The sequence below is a fragment of the Limanda limanda genome, chromosome 2 (assembly GCF_963576545.1).
Source record: "Limanda limanda chromosome 2, fLimLim1.1, whole genome shotgun sequence".
Taxonomy (NCBI): domain Eukaryota; kingdom Metazoa; phylum Chordata; class Actinopteri; order Pleuronectiformes; family Pleuronectidae; genus Limanda; species Limanda limanda.
Genome location: NC_083637.1, coordinates 9,025,264 through 9,050,179, shown reverse-complemented (window position 1 = coordinate 9,050,179; position 24,916 = coordinate 9,025,264). Strand labels below are relative to the sequence as shown.

The 24,916-nt window shown below is 43.2% G+C and overlaps 1 protein-coding gene across 1 annotated transcript in view; it reads right to left on the bottom strand.

Moving 5' to 3' along the window:
* Positions 1 to 21,855, bottom strand: part of sorbs2a (sorbin and SH3 domain containing 2a) — a 30,861-nt gene extending 9,006 nt beyond the window's left edge. Inside the window, exons 1-17 of the mRNA XM_061093885.1 lie at positions 21,846 to 21,855; positions 19,561 to 19,650; positions 17,924 to 17,950; positions 17,682 to 17,806; positions 16,778 to 17,419; positions 15,814 to 16,185; positions 14,030 to 14,156; positions 13,233 to 13,408; positions 11,842 to 11,908; positions 10,382 to 10,432; positions 10,039 to 10,255; positions 9,756 to 9,870; positions 6,417 to 6,488; positions 4,817 to 4,873; positions 4,005 to 4,054; positions 3,150 to 3,325; positions 1,006 to 2,829 (exon numbers count right to left, since the gene is read on the bottom strand). Coding sequence (XP_060949868.1) covers positions 1,006 to 2,829; positions 3,150 to 3,325; positions 4,005 to 4,054; positions 4,817 to 4,873; positions 6,417 to 6,488; positions 9,756 to 9,870; positions 10,039 to 10,255; positions 10,382 to 10,432; positions 11,842 to 11,908; positions 13,233 to 13,408; positions 14,030 to 14,156; positions 15,814 to 16,185; positions 16,778 to 17,419; positions 17,682 to 17,806; positions 17,924 to 17,950; positions 19,561 to 19,650; positions 21,846 to 21,855 — 4,198 coding nt within the window. The remainder of the gene's footprint in view (positions 1 to 1,005; positions 2,830 to 3,149; positions 3,326 to 4,004; positions 4,055 to 4,816; positions 4,874 to 6,416; positions 6,489 to 9,755; positions 9,871 to 10,038; positions 10,256 to 10,381; positions 10,433 to 11,841; positions 11,909 to 13,232; positions 13,409 to 14,029; positions 14,157 to 15,813; positions 16,186 to 16,777; positions 17,420 to 17,681; positions 17,807 to 17,923; positions 17,951 to 19,560; positions 19,651 to 21,845) is intronic.
* Between the last annotated feature and the right edge of the window lie 3,061 nt (positions 21,856 to 24,916).

The window sequence follows — 24,916 nt, the reverse complement described above, 5'->3', positions numbered from 1 at the left end:
TAAAAAATGAGTTTCGGGGAGGAAAGTGCAGAAATGGAACAGTGATGATTTCATTCCAACAGGTGAAGGAGGGAATGAAAGCTCGGGGTCAAACAATGGCTGAGCTTTATTTCCATTCCAAAGGAAAAAACAAAGGGATTTGACTTTTGCCACAATCTGACACAAAGTGACACGTGCAGTCATTCAAAAGAGATGAAGACAAAATGAAACAGGGAGAATACAGGTCAACGAAATGTGATGAAAACCATTTACAAAAGCAAATGGCTTGAGGGAGAGAACGATGATTGTGGGACAGTAAAATAACTCCACAGATCCATTTTTAACACAGACAAATAATACAGCCAAATACAATATTGAAATTAAAAACAAAAAGAACAATATTCACGTTTATTTACTCGACCCAGAGAAGTATACCATAAATTCTCAAATATTTCTGTATCTTAAGATCCAGGCACTGAAGTTTATTTTTAAAATATTTCACAACCATCTGAACTATTCTTCTGCACAATAAGAAAGTCAGACATATTGTTCTAACAAAAAATTCCAATTTCAAGTACTTTGCCATTTTTTTGCATTTAAGTACTGTCACTTAAACTCAGCATTTCCTGAACATGCTTCAAAATAAAAGCCCTCCAAAAATTCAAAGGCTGCTTTCCTAGAATACCTTTAATAAGAAACATCAGCAGGAAGTGTTAAGCTTCCACTGACAGTAGCTTTACACTGAATTTAAGAATCAGGTTTTACTTGAGAATTTACAGTCAACAGGTCTTCATATAAACACATAGAGATGCATAGTAATGTGAACTGGCTGAACAACAAGGGGAACGATGGGGCAACGGGTGCAGGCAACACTCAAAACACTGAAAAGGTACATTACCTGTATGTGGAATGTATATTTTTGAAATATGTATGTTTGAGTAGAATAAAACTATGTGTAGGTGTGACTGGTTACATTACAAAGTGTACTTGTGAAAACTTGTGTGTAAGTATGTGCAGTATCTCCACCTGAATAACAGAGACCATTTCCATTGCCCTGCTCCTCTCCATATTCATTATTGTTTGAGGTGTCCAAGTGGCGTGCGTAACAGGCACTGATCGGTGACTGTAGCCGCGGTGTGGGCGGATCCTCTCTGTAGGAGGCGTTCTCCGTGGGGCTCCCGTCCGGGTACAATGAAGCGGAGGAGTGCCCCCCCTGCCAGCACCCCCTCCTCCCCCGCAGCGAGGAGCTTCGTTCAGGCACGTTCGGCAGCAGCTCAGCCAGTATTCTCCTCAGGATGCTGTCATCCGGGGCCCGGGTGCCTCTCTGGCCTCTCTCGGATTGAATGTGCTCATATATGTCTCTCAACGCTTCGTCTAGTGCTTCGTAAATGTCCTGTTTGGACTTGGGCCTGCTGCCTCGACCGCCGCCACCACTGATTCTTTTAGAGGTAGGTGGTGATCCCTTTTTCCTGCGGAAAGGCACTGGGCTGACCAGGAAGGCCAGCTTGGACATCGCTTGCTGGGACTGGGAGCTCTGGATTTGAGAATGGCTGCTGCGGCTCGGCTGCGGCGGTCTCTGCTGCTCCTGACGCGCTCGTTCTCTCTCATGGCGAAGCATCGTTGTGAAGCGGGTGTAAGAAGCTGGGCAGCGGCCTTTGCAGGTGCTGATGAGGTGGCGGTGCTGGTACCCCTGACTCTGCCCCACGTTCTGGTGACCAGCTTGGTGGCGGTGGTGATGGCGGTGGAGGTGACGGAGGTGGTGGTGGTGGTGGAGGGTGGAGGAGCCGTACAAGCTCTCAGAGGAGGTTAGTGAGCAGTGGTCAAAGTCGCTCTCACTGCAAAAAGAGGAGCCCTCCACCTGGATGAAGTCACTGAGGTCTGACGCAATGGCGTCTTGTTCACTGTCAGAGTAGTCTGGGTTGGCTTGAGGGATTTGGGGGATCGGGGGAGCGGGAAAGGACCGAAGAGGGCGTGGCTCTGGCCCACGAGGCTGACCCTCAGGTGGGCTACGTGGGCGATTTAAAGGATCCATAGTGTGAGGTACTGGTCCACTGCTGCTCCTGATGTCTTCTTCTAGCAAAGATTCTATGGAAAAACGGCGTTTTGGAAAAATGGGTGTGGCACCACCACCGCTGCTGGCTCGGGATGATGAGCCACCGGGTGTAGTAGTGCCTGAAGGCCCCTCACTATCACCCAAGTTGGGCATGGATTTGGATTTCTGAATAAGGCTCTCATATTCAGAAATGCGGTTTGGCACCGTGTCGGTGGGCACCTCCACGCCCCACGAGGGGGTCCAGGGGGAGAGGACGTGCCGGAGCAGGTGAGGCTGGCGCTCCAGATCCAGGATACGAGCCCGGACTGAGCGGATGATATCGGACGGGATCAGCTGAGCCCGATCAATCTGGTGCATTTTACGATAGAGCTGCAGGAAGCCTGGTGAATCGTGCGCCCGTCGCCGGTGGAGTCGAGGTAATGAGCGGGTGGAAGTGGATCCAGTTGAACCTGAGGGATTCCCATCACACACCAGTGACCCAGCACTCTCTGAGCGGGGGGCATTGCGCCCGCCCGAGCCAGAATGCCCGTCACTGAGTAAGTCATCACAGCTGCGTGACCTGATTTTGCCAGAGGAGGGCGGCGGCGCCTCCTCCGCACCGGTCCAGGTCTCGGAACCCGGGCGTGTTGTCGGCCAACTGTTCTTACAGTAGACAGACTGCTTGGAGGAGGAGCTGCCGTCCGGGCTCCCGTCCTCGTGGCAACGCACCGAGTCAGAAGGGACGGGGGGCACATAGGGGCCCGGGTGTGGACCTGGGGAGGTCAAACTGTTTGAATACATGTTGCATGCGTCCCCACCTTTCAGATGTCCGATAGAAAGCAGCGTGGTGAGAGAGAAGAAGGAGGAAAGCAGGTTAAGCAAAGATACCTGATCACAAGGCGGAAGAGGTGAGGAGAGGGAGAAGAGTCAGAGGAGAAGAACTGGGTTGAAAAAAAGAGGATTTGAAGTTGTTTCTTCACCTTCCAACCAACAAAGGAAACACCACACTCACATTATAGAGTGAGAAGGCAACACGTTTATCACAGGGAAAACAAGCTCGGGAAAAGAAAGAGAGAAAAAGAATCCACTGAAAGGTAGATGTGTGTTTCTGTCTGTGTGTGTGTGTGTATTTGTTTACCTTTGGCTCTGGAGGGCGAGGATGGTGAGGAGCGAATGACGTTCTTCTTTATGCTGCTGCTGGGTCTGTAGGCATCCACTGGTTTGGGGGAAGTTGCAGCTCTGCTCTGAGACTGAGCGTTCACTTGGGAACTTGACGGCTCCGACTTCCTTCTCTTCCTGTAGTCGCTCGCAGCACTGGAAGACAAACAACACACACACATGTTTTCAGGCATTTGCCTTATTTCCCGAGTCGTCAATCCATGCAAAAATATAGAATAGGTGAATCATGAGCAAATTAACTATGTGAAAATTGTATAAAACATTTGCACGCTTGAAAGAAAAACAATTCAACCTACCGATAGTTATTCTCATGCAAAGAGATGAGACTGAGTCACTGTAACTTTCCTTATTCAAAATAGTGCGCTTCCTATTCAGTGGCTTATTCATCACATCCTATTTCTGCCCTTTCTGTTCGCCGAGGAAAATGCGACTGAATAAGCAGGCCACTGGTGAAAGGGAGTAGGAGGAGAGGAGGAGAGGAGGAGGAGGCAGAGGAGGGGGGGTTGAGGGACGGGTAGGAGGTGAAGGGCAGAATCAATGGATTTGCCGGGTTAATTTATTCCGGCTCAGTTAGAGAGAGTGAGCTCTGAAAAGCACCAAGCCTTTGGTGACAAAAGAAAATAAAAGACAAACACTAATCTTTGCAGATCCTCAGTGATAGCAGCCGCTGAGGCTAATTGCACCGGAGCCGGGGTGAGAGAGCGCAGTGTTGTGATTCCGCTGCTGAATCACAACATGGGCCAGTGCTGTGGAGAGAGGATGGGGGAGGGGGATGGAGGATGATGCAGAGGAAAACAGAAGAAGCAGAGGTTACCTCGTAGGTCTCTCCAGAGCCTTGTCAGCGGGAGCGATGTGCAGGGACGTCTGAAAATAGGGCAGACAACAAAAGAGGAAAGTGAGCTCCGCAGGAACAAAGACTGGAGGCAGAGCGGCTCTCAATGCACAGCCTGCATGCGGGTTGATGCTGTGCCACACTCAAAACACTCCCCCCAGCGTAAGGTGCAGTGGAAGCTGGTTCCACATGGCACACCTGGACGCAAAGAGGCCTACCGGCATAAACGCTGAGGGGAACCTCCTGCTCTCTCTTGGGCTGCTCTGGAGGATGGTGGTAAAGGTGATATAGGAAAGGATGTAATTAGCTCAGCTCAGGGGGGCAAAAGCTGCCCCTGCAAAACCTGGCGTGGATCAGCTGGAATGGGGCTTAGTAGTAAAGGATGATTAATGCATTTGAACTGCAAGGGTCTGTGGGAGGAGGTTCTAAGCATAGCATACATAATAAATGAAAAAATTGTGTTTTGAGCCAAGAAATCTAGAGCTTCATATTTTCCAAAGAGAGAGAGGATAAGAGACGAGGAGTAAAATCTGTCTGTTTACAACACAGCCTGCAGATCTTCATACAGTTCCAAACAAAGAAGCATTGTATATGTTTATCAGTCTTCACAAAGCAAGGACACAATCATTTTGCATTGAATGGCTGACATGTTGAAACAAGATCAAACTGCATTGATGCTACACACATTAAAACTCACTTTCAAAACAGCTGTATCTAACGTCAGTGTTGTTTTCTATCATGGGTTAGAAACTGTGAGATTAAAAAACTCTTGACACTCATGAATGTGAGATTACCTCAATGCGCTGGCGGGCGGAGATGTCTGGATTATAATCCAGTCGTTTTTTAGGAGGCTTGAGCCCCAAGCAGCAGCAGTGAGCAGGAAGAGGAGGAGGAGGAGGAGGAAAAGGAGGAGGAGGGTGAAGATGAGGTGAAGGAGGAGAAGCAGTGGTGACATCATGGGTGGGGGGGGAGAAACCCAAAACAAAAAAAAAAGAAACATGGTGAGAGAGTGACACGTGTTAGAAAATCTGAGTAAACAGAGATGGGCTAGTTCACAAGTGTTGCACATGTGCTTTTGCATGTACAACGCACACATGTGCACACACGCTATACACACTAACACACTTGCACATATAAATACACACCTGTGCACAACACACACTGGTTCATATGCACAGTCTACTGCTGATCTCAATATATTAACACTATATCAATGCCAACATAAATTACATCACTACCTTCTATATTTAAACCACACACACACACACACACACACACACACACACACACAGAAATGTTCCCATCTACCACACACACACATGCAGATTGTGACAGGAAGCTGTGAAGCAGGAAGCAAAGTGACGCAAAAGCTGCTGTGTTTGTTGGAGAGTGCAGTGAATCAGATGCTGTGACTTAGTGTTGGTTTACGAGTGCAAACATTAGAACACAACTCAAGAAACACACTGCAAGATTCTGTCCCTGCCGGACCAGTCAGTGCACGGAGGGAAACCAGCTACGCTCTACAGGCTAATTCTGTGATTGGTGAAACATTCAGAACGTTGCAGGTAGAAATGTGGACACGCGGCTCAACATGACTTTTGGAGACACAAAGTCGTGTTGGTTCCATGTGTGACATCATCACCTGAGCGTTGTGAATAAGCCCAATGACTCGATCACCTGATGTCATGCTCTGGCATGGACAGAGGCGTCTCCTCATGACGCTTTGTAAATCAGTCAGGTTGGGGGGTAATTTGATCCCAGATCTGTGGTGAGAGGCAACCCCTGCCCTGAGCCACTAGGGTGGTGTTACCACTTACATCCAGCAGAGGGCACTGAAGCCCTTTGGCATGAAGGTGCACAAAGTAATTCTCCAGACTAACAGCAATGAAGGTGAACAAAATAATAGTGGAAATGAATGAATAATAAAATGAATAACTGGAGAAAAGGCTGATTAAAAGATACAGCATGTATATGAGATGCAGAAAAAACTGCACAAAGTGTGTTTTGAAACTTGTTAACTGCATATTCATTAATATTAACGCATATTTATTTAAGTTAATGACTGACTGTCTTTTTTAACTGATTTTCCTGATAATTTGGGAGCAAATATCAGTTCTATAGTGAACAGACTAAAATAAACATGTCTTTTCAGTACCCAGGAGCCACCAGACCAAAAACCCCAGCAACGCAAAGACATAACACAGCCTGTCATAAGGGTGAGGGGGGGAGGGGGAGTCACAGCACCCAACAAGTACCACATGCCCAAACAACTAGCCACACCCAGACTATTGGTGGAGACACATATTAAGAAACTCCTGGGTGGGGTGGGACAAAGTGGGTGTGCGCCTGTACGGCAGGATTGTGGTTGAGGGAGTAGCTATGGCCCTGACTTACCGGCCGCCCAAACTCCAGCTCGGAAAAGAACTTATACCAAGGCTCGTTCTCTAAATCTATGTCATCATAGGTCTGGGAAAGCACGACAGTGACAGAGAGAGGAGGGAGAAGAAGAGACAGAAGAAAAGCGAGCGTGGAAGAGAAGGCACACACAAGAGAGAGACATGGACCTCATGGTTAGGAAGTGGCACAGGGAGACGGGCACAGGATGAACCAGGACTGAGATTAAGAATGAGGACAAAACGTGACGAAGCAAAACCCATTTATCTAATGATTTTGCTTTGGATGGTAATCCTCAAACTTTAGAGAGTGCATCTGACAGCGTTCAATCGTGATTAGACTTTTATATACGCGGAATAATCGAATATGCACAGTCTGAAGAGACCATTAAAAACACCTCGGCCCTTCTGATTTGATATCAATTAATTTCACGCGCAATTAAGTTTTAATGAGGCTGCAAATTCCAGGAGAGAATCCCATTACTGCAGTCTTATGATAATCCCCACTACAGGTGACAGCTCATGAAAATCAGCATGTTGCCTTGAGAATTACATATTTAACACGAACCTCATTATTAATATTTACAGCAGGGGAGCTCGCTACATTTAATAAGAGGAGGAAAGTGCATGTATTACACAACTGTTTAGAAAAAACCTGATTAGACTCTTGTCCATTGGCAGACATCCAGTTGACCCATGTGCTACATTCACTGCCACATAACTGAGGGTGAAGTGTATAGGTAATACTTGATCACAGTACTATTATATTATCAAACTACTGATGGTTGTTACACTGGCTGATTGCAGAACAAATTATCCCTGGGAAATAATAAAGATATCCTTGATCCATTAAATAAAGACGGTATCATAAACCACTGACCTGGCCCATCGTTCATATATTTAGGTAAAAGGTCACTGAGAGAGAGAGCACGTACTGTGTCTCTGCTGTGATGACACAGTTACTTCACTAGATACAGATTTGTATTTGGATCTTCACCAAATTTCAGTCCCCTAAACATGCACGATTCTTTTTCAGACACAAATTATAACCTCCACCAAGGGGGTTATGTTTTCATCTTTGCTTGTGAGCAGGATTACGCAAAAACTCCTGGATGGTTAACCACACAAAACACGTTGGAAGGATGTTGAATGATTCAGTAACAATATAGGATGATCAGGCATGTTTAGGGGTATGATGAGGGTGTGCAATTTGGTGCAGAGCCACATTCAAATCTGGATGCAGCTAATTTAAATATGGTTTCATCTGTTGGGCCTTGGCTGAGGTGAAGTACCTGCTCTCTCAGTGACCTTTTACCTAGATATATGAACAAGTAGGCCAGGTCAGTGGTTAATGGTCCTGTCTTCATTTAATGTATTAGAGCTCAAGGATATATTTCTCCTAGATACTCAGGATACTCAGTCTCCTAGTTCCTAGAAATCGATGAAAATAGTGAAAGAACACTATCGCAAAGTCAAAGAAAAACAAAAAAATCTGGCTGAGGATCCAGATCTGCTCAAACATTTTCAGGATTCTTTACTGACCCATATCCCATCCATCCTTTCAGTTTAAAGTTAGTCCATCCAGTGGTTTTTACATAATCCTGCCAACTAACAAATTAACAAATACAAACAAACGAAGCATTACCTTATTGGCAGAGCTGATAAGGAGAAGACTGTACTTGTGTTTGGTTAATTTAATCCCTATCACATCTCATAAGGGCAAATTCCTTTAGGGTAAAGGACTGAGATGATAATGTATCTATCTAGCCCATGCCTTGTTATATATTAAATGATAGAGGCTAATAAAATTCTTTCCCCCCCCGCTGTTGCGTGTCTGGTATGTAAATTACAGACGAATTGCTTTAAGTGAACCAAAGTTCATCTCTGTTGTTGAATGTTGATGAAGATGAAGATCTCATTCTGTGAATCATATCGAGAACGATTTCATATAAAATCAACCTGCAATAAGATGAGTCAGCTGAGATATTATATAGTATTTACATGAAGCAGAATAGTCAGGTATGCCAAAAAATGGTAGTTGCTGTGCACCAAGTTATTTATCTATTCTCTTATGTTCTATGGTTAAACTTGGACAAGCACAGTTTTCAATGTTTTTTGCATTTGCAGACTTTGGCATTCAGACAAGAGGTTTACTATTATTTGAACTGTAGAGCCGATGCAGTGCTTTACTCGTCTGTCTGCTCTTTCTAACCCCAGCCCCGGATAAACAGAGAATTTCACGCCAAATGAAACACCGCCAGGAGATGTTATGTGGGTGTTGTGGTTTTACATCTCTCGAGCTAAAACAGAAAAAAAATTCAGGTTTGAGACAAATGTGTCAGCCTGTAAAAAAGAAGAAGAAGTGAGGCCTGGAGCAAACACTGGCAACCGCACAAGTATTGTAGACGGAGAGAATGAAACAGGATGGCATAAAAATGTTTTTGCTTCCTACGACTCAAAAAATTGCCCAGATGGACAGAACTGAGAAGGAGTTTTTTTTTGTTGGTGCCATTTCCGACCTCAGAGAACAGAGAGAACAGGTAGTGGACAGACAAAATACATTAAGAGTCCCGACAGCAGTTAAGCCCGCGTGGGTTCACTTCTACTTTCTATGGCTTTCACCTTTTATTACCTTCGTCTATCAGCGGCTGACTCATGCATTATTGTTCCCAGTCATCGCATCCAACGACTGTGAATTCATCACAAAAAGCTTTTTTCCCTCATAACACCTCATCTGGAACAGGTTCTCCATTATCCTGTCCTCATCACATATCACCCCATGGCTATTATTTTATTCGCCCACCCCTCTACAAGATAATTATCTCTGTCGTCTGCTTCGAGCAGGCAGAAGAGAACAGTCCCTACAGGATGCATCACTGATAACCTTCGCTTTTTACCGCCCACATTGTGTCTGAAGCTGAGTTCACGCAAAAGACCATTATAGAAAAATATAATATTAACATGAAAACGAATTTGTAGCTGTGGTAGTTCAGCTCTCATCCTAATGTTTAGTTGTATCTCTTCAAGCAGAACAGAATAATTTAAGTTTTACAATCTTTTAACAAATACAAACATCATTAAAAAATAGCAACCGAATCAATTCACAATCACAGTAATTCAAATATTTCACAAAGACATCACCGTAGAACCAGTTGGGGAAGAAAGTCATGTCTTCTGAATGTTACATAAAATAAACTGACTCCAGATTAATGCCAACAGACCTCACAGGTGAATGAAACTTAAAGAAAGGCAGTGAATCATAATGGATAACAACTACTCACAGCATTTTAAAAGGGAAAGTTTTAAGATTCATTATAATTATTTGTAAAAAAGTACTCACTGGTCTTTCACGCTCCATAATAGAGGACTTCCCGGGCTCGTACTCAAAAATACTCTTGGGCTCCGCGCGATACTTTCGGGTGTCAACTTTCCTGTCAGGAGGACCCCATTCATTCCTGGTACAAAACACAAACAGACACAATTATTGTTTATAAAAAATGTTAGGTACATAATTCACAGAATAATATTGACTGAGTAAATACTAATAATTCATATTTATAGGGCTATGGGAGGGAAGGGTCCTTTAAATTTTGTATTAATTCATTAATGAAGGTTCTTCTTACATGTCTGGGGAATCTTTCTCGCGGTCGCTATCTCTGGCCCTCAGCTGCAGGAGGGACGCCATGGGTGGAGGCGGTGGGGGTACAGGGGACGGAGAAGGTTCTCGAGGACCCAGGTGTCCTCCATTGTCTGAGGGGCTCTTGGACAGCGGCCTGTATGTGTGTGTCCGGGGAGCCGGGTGGGCCATGGTGGTGGCGTTGGATGAAAGGCTGAAGTCATCTGTTAAGGACGACATTAGGGAGACATCAGGCAGGAGAAGTAATAAGGCAGAGCTGACCAGAGAGGAGATGACACCTGACTTACGGTGTGAAATACAACTGTGGCTACACATAAAGTGGGTCTCACCATTGTTAATGACAGCATACGTTGCGTTGTATGTGTCAGAGTAGTCATCGTCTGTAGGAGAAAGGAATGAAACCTGATTATTATGATACAAGTTTGAAATTTCCTCCTCAAGGAGAACAGGGTTTTTAGTTTGATTAAAGTGACATATTAAAGTGACATTACAAAATAATAAAGTCGACACATTTTCAACCTGGAAAGCATCGTAAAACAACCCGAGCAGCAAAATACACTTTTCCTCTTTAAGCTTATTAAAAAAAATTGCTTTGTTATATGTTTTATTTACCTTGCATTTAAAGAAACACTATGTCACTTTTACTGAGCAACAGCGACCTCTGCAGCCACATGTGGTGAATACTTCTGTTGGGCTCCCTGTCCGAGTGATTCAGTGATTTTCTTATAGAAACAAAGTCTATCAATCAGTTTTGTCGTCGCTCTCACTGAAATGAAACACAACTGAACGTTTTTTAGAAAAACTTCAAAGTCTTTTTATATGGTCTAAAGTTCAGCTTTACTCTTCAACTTGCTGGACCTGATTGAAGCTGCGACTATCAGTCAGTTCCACACTTGTCACAGGAGATCATACCCACTCAACAAAGTTACACAGAGTAGTGATTCTCAAATGGAGTTCCACTATCAGGAGTCTGTGAAAATTGTCCTCCATTAAAATGATCATGATATATGCCGGTATTGTGTTGTTCTTTCACATAACTAAGGAGAAGTGTAAAAAATATTATTCAAAGGGAAATGAGGAGGTTCCATATGGTTCCTTGGCTGAGACTCAATATTGAGAATTTCTGACAGAGCTGGTGTTCAGCCTAATTCTCAGTGTACGATGAAAATAAATTCCAAGCTACTGTAAAAAGGCTGAATATCAGACCCACTAATGCTGTTCCTGCAAAGAAAGAAGCTGCACACTCGAATACTACAGGAGTTGATACTCAAAAGACAGAGACTATGTGTGGGACTGGAGAACTGCTTTATAAATCCACTGGAAGATTTGAGTATTCAGCGAGGGAATTCAGCGATGCATCAAAGAAACCATCACAAGCCTGCAGATGTAGCCTGTAGAAATACTCTGCGAGCGTCTGTGTGTTTGTGCTGCGGCAGGAGAAGCCTAAGCTGTTTAGAACAAACAAGCCTTGTACTGACTGTGTGCTTCTGTCGGGCCCACAAAATTAGAGCAGATTTCCCAGGACAGCTCTGTTCCTATTAGAGAGTTTCTCTCAATAACTGCCTCCTCTTCAGACTCCCTCCCTCGCTCGCTCGCAGTTAATGAGTTCTGGCTCCGAGGTTCTCTGGGTCTTTCAGTTTAACAAGGACCTCTATGCTATGACACACACACAGATGCACACATGCACATGCATACAAGCAGCATGCATGCACAACAAATTCCTCCCATCAATCAAATCCCATTGAACAGAGGGTAATTTCTCCATCTTGCTCATATGGTGCAGACTTACCTGCTTTGTGAACCTTGTGGATCTGTTTGAACATAGTTTTGTACCAATCCTTAGGCCGATCCACCGTCTGTGGAGAGAGAAGTAATCGTTAAGATTTACGTGCCGTGAAATGCGGCAACTGGGGAAACTGTAAGGATCCCACTGTTTCACGGGACATTACTGAGCAAAGAAAAACACACTCAGCTTTTTCAGACATCCATAAGAATTTAAAAATAAATTGTCTATAAAAGTTCAATCTACACTCTCTGTAATGTGATTTTAGCAAATGCTGACCTCATATTATTTATTGTTTTACATCAAATTCCTTCCTTCGCTTTTCTCAAGTGAAACATTTCAATATTTTGGAAGAATTATCTCAAACTCTGGGACAAATAAATTGACCCAATCAAATGTGATTTGGGGCAAACGCCAAAAACCAAAAATCTGAATATGTTTCAATTAGTGCATATTTCAGCTTATACACATACTTTGCATACATCAGTTACAATATTCAAACATGCAGCCTGCACAGCCCTGAAAAAACACAATAGTAACATAAGTAACTTAATGAATTACTGCAGCAGCCGGTTTTTATATGAATGTGCATGTTGTGATGTGCATCAATGTCAGCAGATTGGGTTTCATGGCAAAGACGGCGCTACAACAAAAAAGAAATACGAGCTCTGGTTCTGTGCCAGGAGAAACCCTGGTATGTGTCTTTGTTTATACTGTATAGATCTAATGGCAGAGAGACTTAATCCGCTCTTTATTCAGTAGCAGTGTCTGAACTCCGGTCAGAGTGAGTGTGTGTGTGTGTGTGTGTGTGTGTGTGTGTGTGTGTTAGCGTGTGTGTAGCAGAGACAGTCCAATTACCACTTCCCTCTCCACGGTTACCAAACAGAGTGGCCACAAAAATGTTTGTCTGCTCACAATGAGGAGCATCTGTTTTTCGTTTTTCCTCTTTCAGGATTTTCTTTGCCCCCTTTTCACCTTTTCTTTAGCTTTTATTGCCCCATCTCTCGTTCTTCTCGTTTCTCTCACTCCGGGGTTTCGCATGTCTGCCTTTAAACCTCACTCTAACAGAGATGGATAACTGAGGCAAGTGCTAATACGAGAAAACCCTTAACAGAGATAACACGCACTCGGACAAGTTGGCAGGGAGGACCTTGAGGTGCCAAAGCAAAAACCCTGTGTGAGCTCAACTTTGAAACTAGCACACAGAGATACTGATAGTGCAAGTGAGGGAGAAAAACGGCCTTAAGATGGGCTCAAAAGCTGCTGACAGCTGAGAGTAATCCCCTCTCATGAGCCTGATCACATAGCAAGTCAACAGAAATGGGTCTTAGGACAACCCTGTGCTACACTACACTACCAAACTGAGCGTGTTTCATTCTCTGCACGTTTGACCTCACCGTGCGGATGGCGATAGGAATGCCGGACTCGTCCACAGGGCCGATGCCTTCATAATGAGGGGCTTTAATGATGGAGACCTTCTTTTCTTCCTCCGAGAAGGAGGCAATGGGCACAGTGCTGCAGACACTGGTGTAGCCCAACATCACAGACTCTCTGGTGACAGACTCGCTGCCCTCTGGAAACAGGAGGGAAGAGGAAAGAGAGAGGAAAGAGACATTTCAGTCGACCCTAAATCAGGAAAATGCTTTTAAAATCTTACAGTCCTGCAGTTTGGAGATATACAAATCACAACTTGTAAACCACATGACCCCTTAAGAAATTTCTATCCCAACACTGTGCACGAGATTAATTCACAAAGGTCCCTTGCCTGGTGCTTAAAGTGGCAATAGACAAGTCTTGAACTTTAACTTATTAACATGAAGTAGATGTTGATTGCATAGTGTGACACCATTGGAGCTCAGATTTGTTAAGACTAGGATTTCACAAAACAACCCTGTTTGAGGGAACCCGATCCAGGAACCCACATGCAGCACTCCAAACAAATTCTTGCACTTTTAGTACAAAGTAGGGTATTTATTTGAATAAAGAGGAATTTACTTTCGTCCACTGTGCCGTTTCAGAAAGGTAAAATGTGGCCGACGATGTTCTGTTTTTGTGTTTCTTTGTACTGTATTTGCAATGCGGTGCAACAACTTCCCTAATCATGTATTTTGTGCGAGCAGAGAAATCACCAAAGAATTACTGGTTGTATCCATGGCTGAAATGAGGAGGGGGTGACAAAAGAAGAGTGACTCACCCGAACTCCGGCTCTGTCTCTGGAGCCCAGAGTGCAGTGAGGCGGGGAGAGGAGGATAGGACGGGGGAGACAGGGGTCTCTGTGGATGGCTCGCGCTTCCATTCATAGCGTGAGAGAGGACCTGGCCCTAAGAGTGACCCACAAACCAGAGACGGAGCCAGTAAGTCTGCCATTCACAAATAGCAACAAAATGTACAATAGTGAACTTGATCTTGTAGATCTACTATAAAGAATGAGTTTTCAATGTCAAGATGTGTTTAAATCAAAGAAAATGAGTCATCTTATAGGATTCATAGAAGTGCTGAATCTGAAGTGAGAATGTAAGACAGGTTAGTCGGGAAAAGTGGAACTTATTGAATCACTTCACTCTACAACAGAACACAGATTAAAAAACAGCGACAGTAAACATGGACAACTCCTTCACATTCAGATACATTTCAGAATAAATTAGTAGCGACATAAACAAGACAGAGATCCTACTGGTTATATTACACAGAGACAGGATTCCATCTGACAGTAGGATAAAGACAGGATTTCAGTTTAAAGGCCTCAAAGTTCAGAACAATGATTCAAGAAAGCCCCAAAACACAAAACAACCAATTTATAACTGTTCAACTAACAATAAAGCAACAAGGGCCATGTGTAGATTAGTTGCTGTGATTACAAACTCAAGTTGAGAATTTTCCGCTGGTCATTACAACATATCCTAGTTTCAGTTATCTGTATCAGCATCTGATAAATCCTGCTGAATATGTCCGAGTCTAGCTGCTCATGTGAATGGATCATTTATGCTCACCGTTCAATACGTATACTCAAAGATTATGGATATTGCTGGAAAAAGACAAAACGGTGCAATACCATCAGAAAACCATGGGGGTCAGTGTTGCCGATGGTTCAAGCGAGACCATCATAGGGCATGAGAAACTACTGGCGTCTATATGATGCTGCTTGGCAGGTACATTATCACATTCTCCTCCACCGTTGCCATGTTTATTCTCCATTCTGCGCTGTCCTCTAATGGATGTATTGCTAAACAACCAGGCCAACTTAAGGATGCACGGAAGGATGTGGGCAGTGGCAGTTCCATCGTTGGAAGGAGGCATCTCTTTTTGTACGTGAAGGCAGCATAAATGAGCCTGAAGGCTGAGAACAGTGACGATGCAATTAACCTCTGACAGACTCGACAGACAACAAGTTAATTACTTTGCAAAGAACAAGCGAATGTCAGACCAAATCGAATTCCCAGTCTCGTATAACTCTGAAAACAAAGTGCCATGCAAAACAATGCAATAATCTAGTTCTCCCACACATTCTCATGCATCTATTCTCAGGTCAATATATATAATATATACTATGATCTGACAGGAAATATAACTGTTAGTCCTCAGCAGTCAAGTTCAGTCTTTAAACCTGCACCGGGGGGGGGGCTTCACCCTGCTGCAACTTCCATGAACAATGGAAGTGTCTCATGAATTTTTGATGCGAAATGGCCTTAAGAGACAGTGTAATTGCACTGGATTGCAAAAAAGGCACAAGAAAGAGAAATGCAGACAAGCACACAGAGACACACAGCGTTCTAATGAGCACAAAGACAGTAACACAATAAGGGAACAGAGGGGGCAGAACAGGTAGGCTGCAGGTGATGGTTAGTGGAAGGTAAAACTTGGTAGTAATCACGCTTTCTGTGGAGGTTGGGTTCAGCCATCCGAGTGAGTCGGGAGGAGAATAGGAACCATTTGGTTTGGATAATGTGTGTTACAGCAGTGACTTGTTGGGATAATTACGTTAGTGACAGTGGCTGATGCAGCAGTGGAGGCCACAGAGGTTGTTAGCGCGTCATCAGGGCCGGCAGTGGACGTGTAGGTGGAGACGTGGCTGAGGGTGGGCGACGGCGTGGGTGAGGAGCCGGGGGAGTCCAGGCTACAGATCTGCAGCTCGTCCAGCAGACACGCCGTGGAGGACGAGTAGTGGCTGAGAGCGGACACGGGGGAAGCCGAGGGGGACACGAAGCCACCGATGCTCACACCGGTTGTGCCGCTAGCTCCGCTGGGGACATAGGGGGTGGGCGATAGGGTCTTGGGCATGAGGCCAGACAGGTAGTCGAGTGATTCGGAGCTGTGGTAGGGGGAGTGCAGAGCAGTGGGGAATGGAGGCCTCTGGGGTTGGCGGGAGAGGGAGTTGATTGGAAAAAGAGGGAAAGGAGAAGAGTGCTTAGTGATATCACTCATTAGCCACACTGTCACAAAAGGAGGAGAGGAAGTAACACGTGAGCAACGAAGAAGGTGAAACGCCGGTGGGAAGCCACACTGAGGCGACGTGGGGCAGCAGCAGCAGCAGCATCTTCTCAAACATGATAATTGCTGTGAATTGAAGACGCTGTGTTAGTTCAAACTCTGTGAAAGGCAGCAAGGTATACAGACAGCAACGCTGGTGCATGATAAATGAAACACTTGGTTATGACACATAGAAGTTAACACATATGAAGAATCACAGTTAGTTTGCTTGGCTGACAACAAAAGAACAAAGCCTGGATCAGACTTCCCAGTGTTCATGTGCATCAAACCTCCAGGAGAGCGTTTCTCTGATGATGTCACACCGACTAGCTCTTCTGTTTGTATTGTGAATCAAATGATGTGTTGCAGACACTGTGTAAGTCTTAAATCTCAATGCAATCAAGAGAAAACCCCAGCGATGTCGTCTTTTTGTGACCTCAAAATCACTGCTCACAATAAGTAGTTAGTTATGTACCAACAGTTTTGCAGGAGAAGGTCTTGGTGGAACTGCAGGAGGAGGCTTCGTCATCTCCACCTGCGATGCAGCCGGACCTGAGGCCTGATATAGTACTTGATCTGGGACCAGGACTTCCTCAGTGGGAGTGGGAGGCTGACGCTCTGGATTTTTCCGACTCTCCGGGCCCAGGTGGACAGAGAGCGAGGATGTCCTCGTCGGGGGCTGAGAGGGAGTGGGACCCCTTGGTGGAGGAGGGGAAGCTGCAGTCTGGGTCTTAGTTTGGGGTTCAAGGTAAGAGTTGAGGTGAGCAGGAGGGTCGGGGATGGTGACCGGAGTTAGTTTGAGCGAAGCCACTTTACGCTCCTGGACCTGCTTATTAATAGAGGTGGCAGATTCAATACAGTTGATAATATCATTTGGGACCTGGTGTTCCTGCTGGACCGGGTTTGCTCCGGTCTCTGAATAGGAGTAAGAGGATGTGCTATTAATGGTGAAGGACTCTTTCAATACCGCTTTTTCATTGTGAGTGAATGTTAGCATTCCAGGGCCAGAATCGTTAGCCAGGGCAATGAGGGAGCTATAGTCTGGTGGATTAGTGCCAGAGGGCGAGAAGTGGAAACTCTCTCTCCTGGGGGGGGCCATAGGCAAGTGACTGATGTCCTTGTTTGTCAATTAGAAGCAGCAGCCAAAATAAGTCCAAACAACAACAACAAAAGAACATTCAGTGAAAAGCTTGATACAAATCATCAAGTTACAAACTTCAAATACATAATAGTTCTCTGTAAATGATCAGTCGTTAAGAATAACCTCTTCCACACAGCCAATAATATTACAACATAATTATTTCAAATACAACTAAACAGTAGTAAGAAAAAATGCAAACTGTGAACAAATGACAAATGTAGTGTGTGAGATCTGTTACCTGTGTCGCTGACTTTTTGTCCTGCAGGTTGGGTCGGACGCTTCGGAAGCCTTTGGCGGCGAGAGATGAGCTGCCGGCGTCTCCGTTCCTAAGGCCATCTGTTACGCTGCGTGACCGCCAAGAATCTGGGGAAAAGAAAAATTGAAAAACATCAATCCCGACAGTGGGTTTGAACAATCTTCTGGTCGCTCCATAGCCTCTTGTCAAGATTCTTCACCAGAATTCCCCCGAAAGAGACTTACCCAAGTCTGATGAGTGAGAATCACTCCCTGTGGAGACAGAGAAGACACGGCAAGAATTTATGTGTGGTCACATTTATCCCTGAAATGACAACACGTCCGCGTCTAAAGTTGTCACACAATAATTTGTCATCTCACAAAATGCTTATGAGAATGTTTAGTGCGACAAACATAGTCGCTCTGTAGACACAGAGGAAAGAGATCAGTGGTATCCATCTCTGTCAGCCATTTCTTTACATAACTATTTATAACATTGTTACACCTCTGAATTTATATTAGACTGATTTTTTTCTGATTTAGGCAGCTTCCCATGTACATCAACCACTTTACTCCCAAGACAAAGAAGGGATTTGATCTTCAAAAGGAAACAAATCTGAGCCACGTAACTCAACATGAAGTTTGATGTTTGCACAGCAGAATGGTCACACTGCATTCTTGAGACCTTTTACATATTCATGGTTAACTGTACATCCTTTTATTTAAATATATATAAGAATCCACTTTATCATTGAATCCACATGCTCGGGCAATCCTAGCTATCTCAGAACACAATAGATGACTGGTTTCCCCGGTAGAGATGCTTATGGCTGTGATGGTTTTCTCTGAACACTCTGAACATACCCCTAAACCTACAGTCTTTATTCCAAAGTGCTGTGCTATCTGAGCAGTGGTTTGATAAGACCAACTAAGCACCTAAAGCTGCTGTATTTGACAGCTGCTTATCAGCTTTCAGACAATGCCCTGCTATTGTTCAAAAAGGAAGCGGAATGCCAGAGTGCCCACGGGGGTGTGGCAGTTCACCTGGATGCTGATAAGATGCAACACAGTCAGGAGAGAGAAAGAAAAACCTGTTGGGGACAAATACCCTTCCTCTGAAAACCCTAGAATTTAGAATGTATTCATCTGTGCTGCCTGTTTATTCATCTCGACTTGACCTGTTATTTCAAACTATTTGAGAAACAAATTTAGCAACAGTTTTAGGCTGAAGGGGCTTTTACAAACAGCAGATCAACTATGATTGTGCTCGGATAAAACCGAAGCACAGATCAGGAAGAATTAAGCAGAGCTGTGCCGTTTTATTCACCGCACTAACCCCGTCCAAACACATTTCCACATGTCTCCAAGCGCTTAAGGTCAGGGGAGCTGTGGCATGTCTAACCAATCAATGCTGACAGAGGAGGAAAACAAGGAAACAGAGCCAGGAAAGATATAAAAGTAATTGTAGACAACAGGAACTGTAGAATAAACTGCCCACATGGAGGGGGGAGATGGTTAGGAGAGCAAGAACATGTCGCGTGAGAGGAAGGAGGAAAGATTAAAATCAATAAACTCAAAAATGGAGCAAACTAAATTGAATGATTGGTAAAAACAGCATCTCACAGGCCAAACATTGCTGAAACGTACCGAGGCAGCCACAGAAATTCTGAGAGCAATTCAAATATGCTCAAGCCATATCAGTTAGATGAAGCTCAAACATGATTTGGAAAATCAACAAGCCACTTTAAAAAATAACTTCACGTAGCTTATACCAACAGCTCAGCCCAGTCACTTCCACAGACTGGGTTGTATTTCAGGTATTGAGATTTACTCTCCTTGTTTGATTGTGTGTTAAGTTGTTGTGCGTTTGTGAGTGTTAGTACCTGTAGCTAGATTTGGTGAGCTCTGGACCCTCTTCATGGGAGAGAGTGTGAGTGACAAGGCCACGCTTTTGGGAGCACATCCTCCGCTATCTGAGGAATCACAGCCAGGCAGGTTGGATCATAGAGGCGGAAGAAGCAGCAGCACACATGCTCATGCACATGCAGAAAAACACAGCAATGCAAAAACACATGCATTCAGCCAGAGTCATAACCCCAAGGAAGAGAAGGCAAACACATGCAATAAAGGAGACTTGTGATACTATTTCAGTTTTTCTTTCCTCTAGTTTGTTTTAAAGGGTTTTTGTGAATGTAAAAGTTCTTGCAAAGTTAACTAGAAATACTACACTGCGGTTGTAGTGTAGTAGTTTCTATGTCCATATTTCTGCATATACTTTTCCCCAGATTCGTATACGGTCACCTTTGACCACTACATAATCAAGGCATTCTTGAGATATTGTTTTCACAGAAATCAACCGGCAAACAAAATAATGCCTCTGACTGCACTGGCTCCCGCCGTCGCGGAGGCATACAAAGTCCAAAGAAGTTGGTAAACCACAAAAAGTTCCTGAAACACCTTGCCAGTAATCTGGCTGCTACATCGGCCGCCAAACAAAGCCGGGTAAAGCGAGAGTAGAGGTCGACAACAAGCAGTTGACCAATCACAACAGAGTGGACCAGCAGCAGCAGACTGAGAGGGGGGGAGGGAGGGCTGCACGATAGACAGTGAGGGACAGTGATGTGTTTTCTGAACATTAGAGTTTGTAAAACTTTTTAAGTATAACACAAATCTAAATCAAGGACCTAAATATGTCTCGTTAAAAATAGCCTCGGTCTTACTGTGGCAGATTGGGCAACAGCTCATAGAAAATGAATTAAGAATTTGCAAAGAATTTTAAAAACAACTGGTCCCCGATTGCTCTACATTTCCACCTGATATGAGCAATATATATATATATATATATATATATATATATATATATTGCTTTTGTTTTCCCTTTGTTTCCCCTTTTAAGCAATGGACATATGCAGGTCATACTATTTCAGAATAATGTCTTGATGAAATGTTATGTGAAATGTATTGTGTTTGTGGACATTGTTAATCGGTAACTTGATTTTGATATATTTGGATCATGATGGCCTGGACCCGAGACATACATGGACAGGTAACCCCGGTAACCTAAGACTTGAACCCGTGATACCTAATTTCATGTTAAAAACGATGTACTGTATGACTGTATTTGACAAAAGGAAATAAAAAGAAGTTCAAAAAAAAAAAAAGAATTTGCAATGACTTTGGTCTTTAACCCCATTATAACACTGTATTTTGAAGCAGAAGCGGTTTGATTATGAAGAGACAGCACTTAGAGCATTTCAAAATAGATGACCCTGGACGCTAAGGTAATAATAAAAGAGTATGATAAATGGTGAAGTGTTGATTTAGATCAAAATAATAAAATCTCAGTTTTCCGACCCGCAGACACTTGAGTGAAAACCTTTAGTACTTTACAACAAGCTGATGATCTTCATAAAGGCTTAACTACATTTTTCTTTCATTCAATTTAGTATCTAGCACTTCTCTCCAGCAAACACTGAAATTACTTCTTTAGAATTTAAACCACCAGTTTAAAATCAATCCGTCAAGTGTGTTATTTTCTTTATTCAATTTTGTGGTTTTTATTAGTTATAAGTTGCATTTCAACATCTGAAAAAAATGCTATTCATGTGTGTGAATTCTATATCCTGAATACAGACAATCAAGCCAGAGGAGTAAAGCTACCACTGGCAGGCACTCAGGGTGGTGGTGGTGTGTGGTGTGTGCACAAAGCTCGGAGACAGATTACTCATCATTGATTCACCGGCGGAAATACACACATCAGCTCGAGATGACTGCCAAGTTTAGGACACAGCTTTGGAAATGTATTTAAGGTTGAATATGTCACCGGTAGTTAAAAGCAACAACCTTACGATACCTAATGATGCTTTTAGTCACAATAACCGAGGCCAAAAATGGATCCACACCAAAGTGGTGAAAGAGGGTCAGGGTTAGAGTTACAGACTCATGCCTGTGGCCGAGGAAAAGTAACACACATAGCAGCTTTTAAAATAGCGAGGTGGCTTGAAATGTGGTAACCTGTTGACTTTAAAGCAATGAATGTGGAGAAATAAGTTCTCTGTTGAATAAATGTATAAATATTTAACTTTGCCAAACTAAAATAATAGACAATAGATAATAGACTGGAAGGAATCCCCTACAATCTCATATGAGTGTGTTTGTGTGCTCATACCTGTATTCATATTGAAGAGCACTTCTTACTGATCTACTGCAGGGGGACACACTTTCCTGCAAAACAGAAACAAAGTATGAATTAAATGTTTTTGATAGATGAATAACCCATTAAATAAAAAACAATAGTCTATTCCAGTAATTTACATTCACATAATTATCTCCCTGAGGCTATAACAATAACTAATTGCGTTGTTGTAATCATCAAGAAATTCCCTCTTTTTGATTGCAAAATCTTTCACACTGAATCTTCGACGTATTCAAATGCTTTGGAAATCTGCCAGTTTCCTGTTGCCCACTGGGTCATCAGTTGTTTTGACTGAAGCTGCACTTTCTTTATGAGCCAACGTCTCTGCGCAGGAAGAGTCTGCAGAGATTTATGTTGTGTAGGAGTGGAGCTGCCGTATGTGCTGACATGGTGAAAGTGACTGCAAGTCAGCTTAACTTTACCTCCTGTCACACATTTCATTCCCCCCCATCTTGAGAAAACCTAATGGGCTGTGGACCAGACACTATCTGTTCGAGGAACTGAACAATTAACTGCACATCTAAATACGCAAGAAAAGCAAAGTGTCAAGGAACATGGTTGCAGACGTTTAACCCACTAATTTGTTCAGGTGAAATTTGGCAATTCTGTTTGATCTCTAAAGGGAAAGAGGCATAGACCTGTGATAGATAATGACATCCTGTTGAATAATTTTTGCCATGTATTGAAAGTCTTCACTCTCGATTATCAGTATCAGCACCTAAAGATCTGTATTTGCCGGGCTCTAGTCAATATTTGTTGTCCCTCAACTAATCCTGATTCAAACTTTAGCTATAAACCTAGCTACGAGCTATGAGCCCTAACTTTGACAATCGAGCGGCATGCAACAATAAAGAGAACCTTGTAATGTGAGGGAAACAATAATTAAAAGGGGGTTAAACTCCTTAACAAGATAGGGGGTTTAGAGAATGAATACAAGTAATGGAATGGACATGAATGCTCAAGAGATACTGGTCAAAATTACAAGAAAAAAATTGTCAGAGTACAACCACACTTGGCGTGTAAAAGTTTGTCTTGAGCAGAAATGAACAAGGGATTTAGTGCAGCTGAAAAGGATCAGAAAAAGAGTTAGGTGCTGCACCGCAGGACTATAAGCCGCGTCACTAACACACTTTCTCTTTTCCTTCAATTACAGTGTAGCATGAAAACAAAGTACGTTAAATCTAAATCTACTCGTGCTGCCTGTCATGTTCAAAAGGGTGTTTACGCCAAAGCCGAAACCCGTGGAATCCAAATGAGGGAATGCAATTTCTTCCAGCCGAGCGGACGATTTAACGACCTTAGCAAATTCTTTACAGCACATGGATGAAACATGAAGAGCTCTGACAAATGACACAGAACGCCCGTGTTTACCCAACTGTAGCCGTACGTGACGTTTGTCGCTTGCTATATGGAGACGTTTTCTTGGAACTGATGCGGGAGTGATTTATATGAACAGGGCACACATCAAAAACCAAAAGGCACAACTCAGACCATGCATCACTGTGTGAATGTACGCACACGTATGTCATCATGGGATTTGGTGTGTATGACAGACACCATGAGCGACAACCCTGCAGTGGCTGCAGTAGGGATCACACACACGTCTGGTATGTAAATAACTGGGACACACGCCACTCTGATACTGGTGTGAAGTTTGGGGGCTGTGAAGGACTGTAAAATGTGTAGATGCCTCCAGAGCATGTTAAATAATCTAAATCTAAGTCATTTAAAAGAATAACTGGATTTAATGAAATGAAATCAATACTTTAATCTTTCATCTTGAAAGTCAAATGAGAAAATATACTGTAGAGCAGGTAAAAGAGCGAAAACTAAATTGTTAAAACTATATTTGTTCACAGAGAACAGGGGGAAAAATCCTGTTACAAACCCGGGATATTAATCATGAAACACAATGTACATTTTACCTGTTGTACATCTACAGTAGAACATGAGTCTGCACAACTATATTATTCTGATAACTTTCTTTTCACTATAATTCCTCATCTTCTACATTCAGCACAGGGGACAAAAAATGAACAAATCTGTCAGAATTGCCTCCCTCTACGTGTCCAGTTACTAACCTTTGACTGCATATAACTATCAATAAGGATTGTCATTAGATGTAAAAGTTCTGTAAGACCCAGGTAGTTTATATTTGGGTATTGGATAGGGCATTACGCATGCAAAATGCATTAGTTTATATTCTAATGCATTTTAGCATATATATATAGCTTTTGGTCTAAACAAACTTAAACCAAACTGCAACAGTCTGACAACCACTTTGGGCCTCATTGACAAGTGAAGTCCTGATAATTGTAGTCATCTTGTACTGGTGCTTTTTTTGGAGAAGGTATGCAGCCCTATTCTAACCTGAATGTGTAAACTACCTCAGCAGCTGGCTACGTTGATGAGTGGCAGAAGATGGATAGCAGAACATTATTTGACCATGCCGACAATTTAAAAGGAAAGATGATGGTAAACATTCTTACATTTCTGGGATTCCTCTTCCATCACACATCAACCCTCACTCCTTATAACTAAATATTGTCAATCTGACATTGTATTTACTTTATTTCAACACAGCATTATCTGCTCAATAATGTATTTTCTCTGTGCTCAGGTAAAAAATATCTACAACTGTTCTGGCTATCATTAATAGTTGTTATTAATTATTTGACAATAATTTACCAAGATATACTGCACAACTACTTTGTTATCACATAAGTGCAGTTGTTTAACTATAAGATATTGAGCCTTCATTAAATGTATTTGTCATAAGGGTTTGATAACATCATCTTGCCAAATATCTTTTAAACATACTGTATATGCCAGCTGATATATCTTTATTGTAAACCTTTCCCTTTTAATATCTTTTTTTCAGCCTCCAAAAATCCTTACTGGTCGGCTCCAGTTGCCAGCGTTTTATGTGAAAACATATGTCTATGGTTTCAGAACGCAGTTAAAGCTGGTGAGGAGGAAGCACTTTTACTTGTAGCCTTGCATCAAGTCATGCATCACAGGATACTTCCAGTCCCTCAAGACCT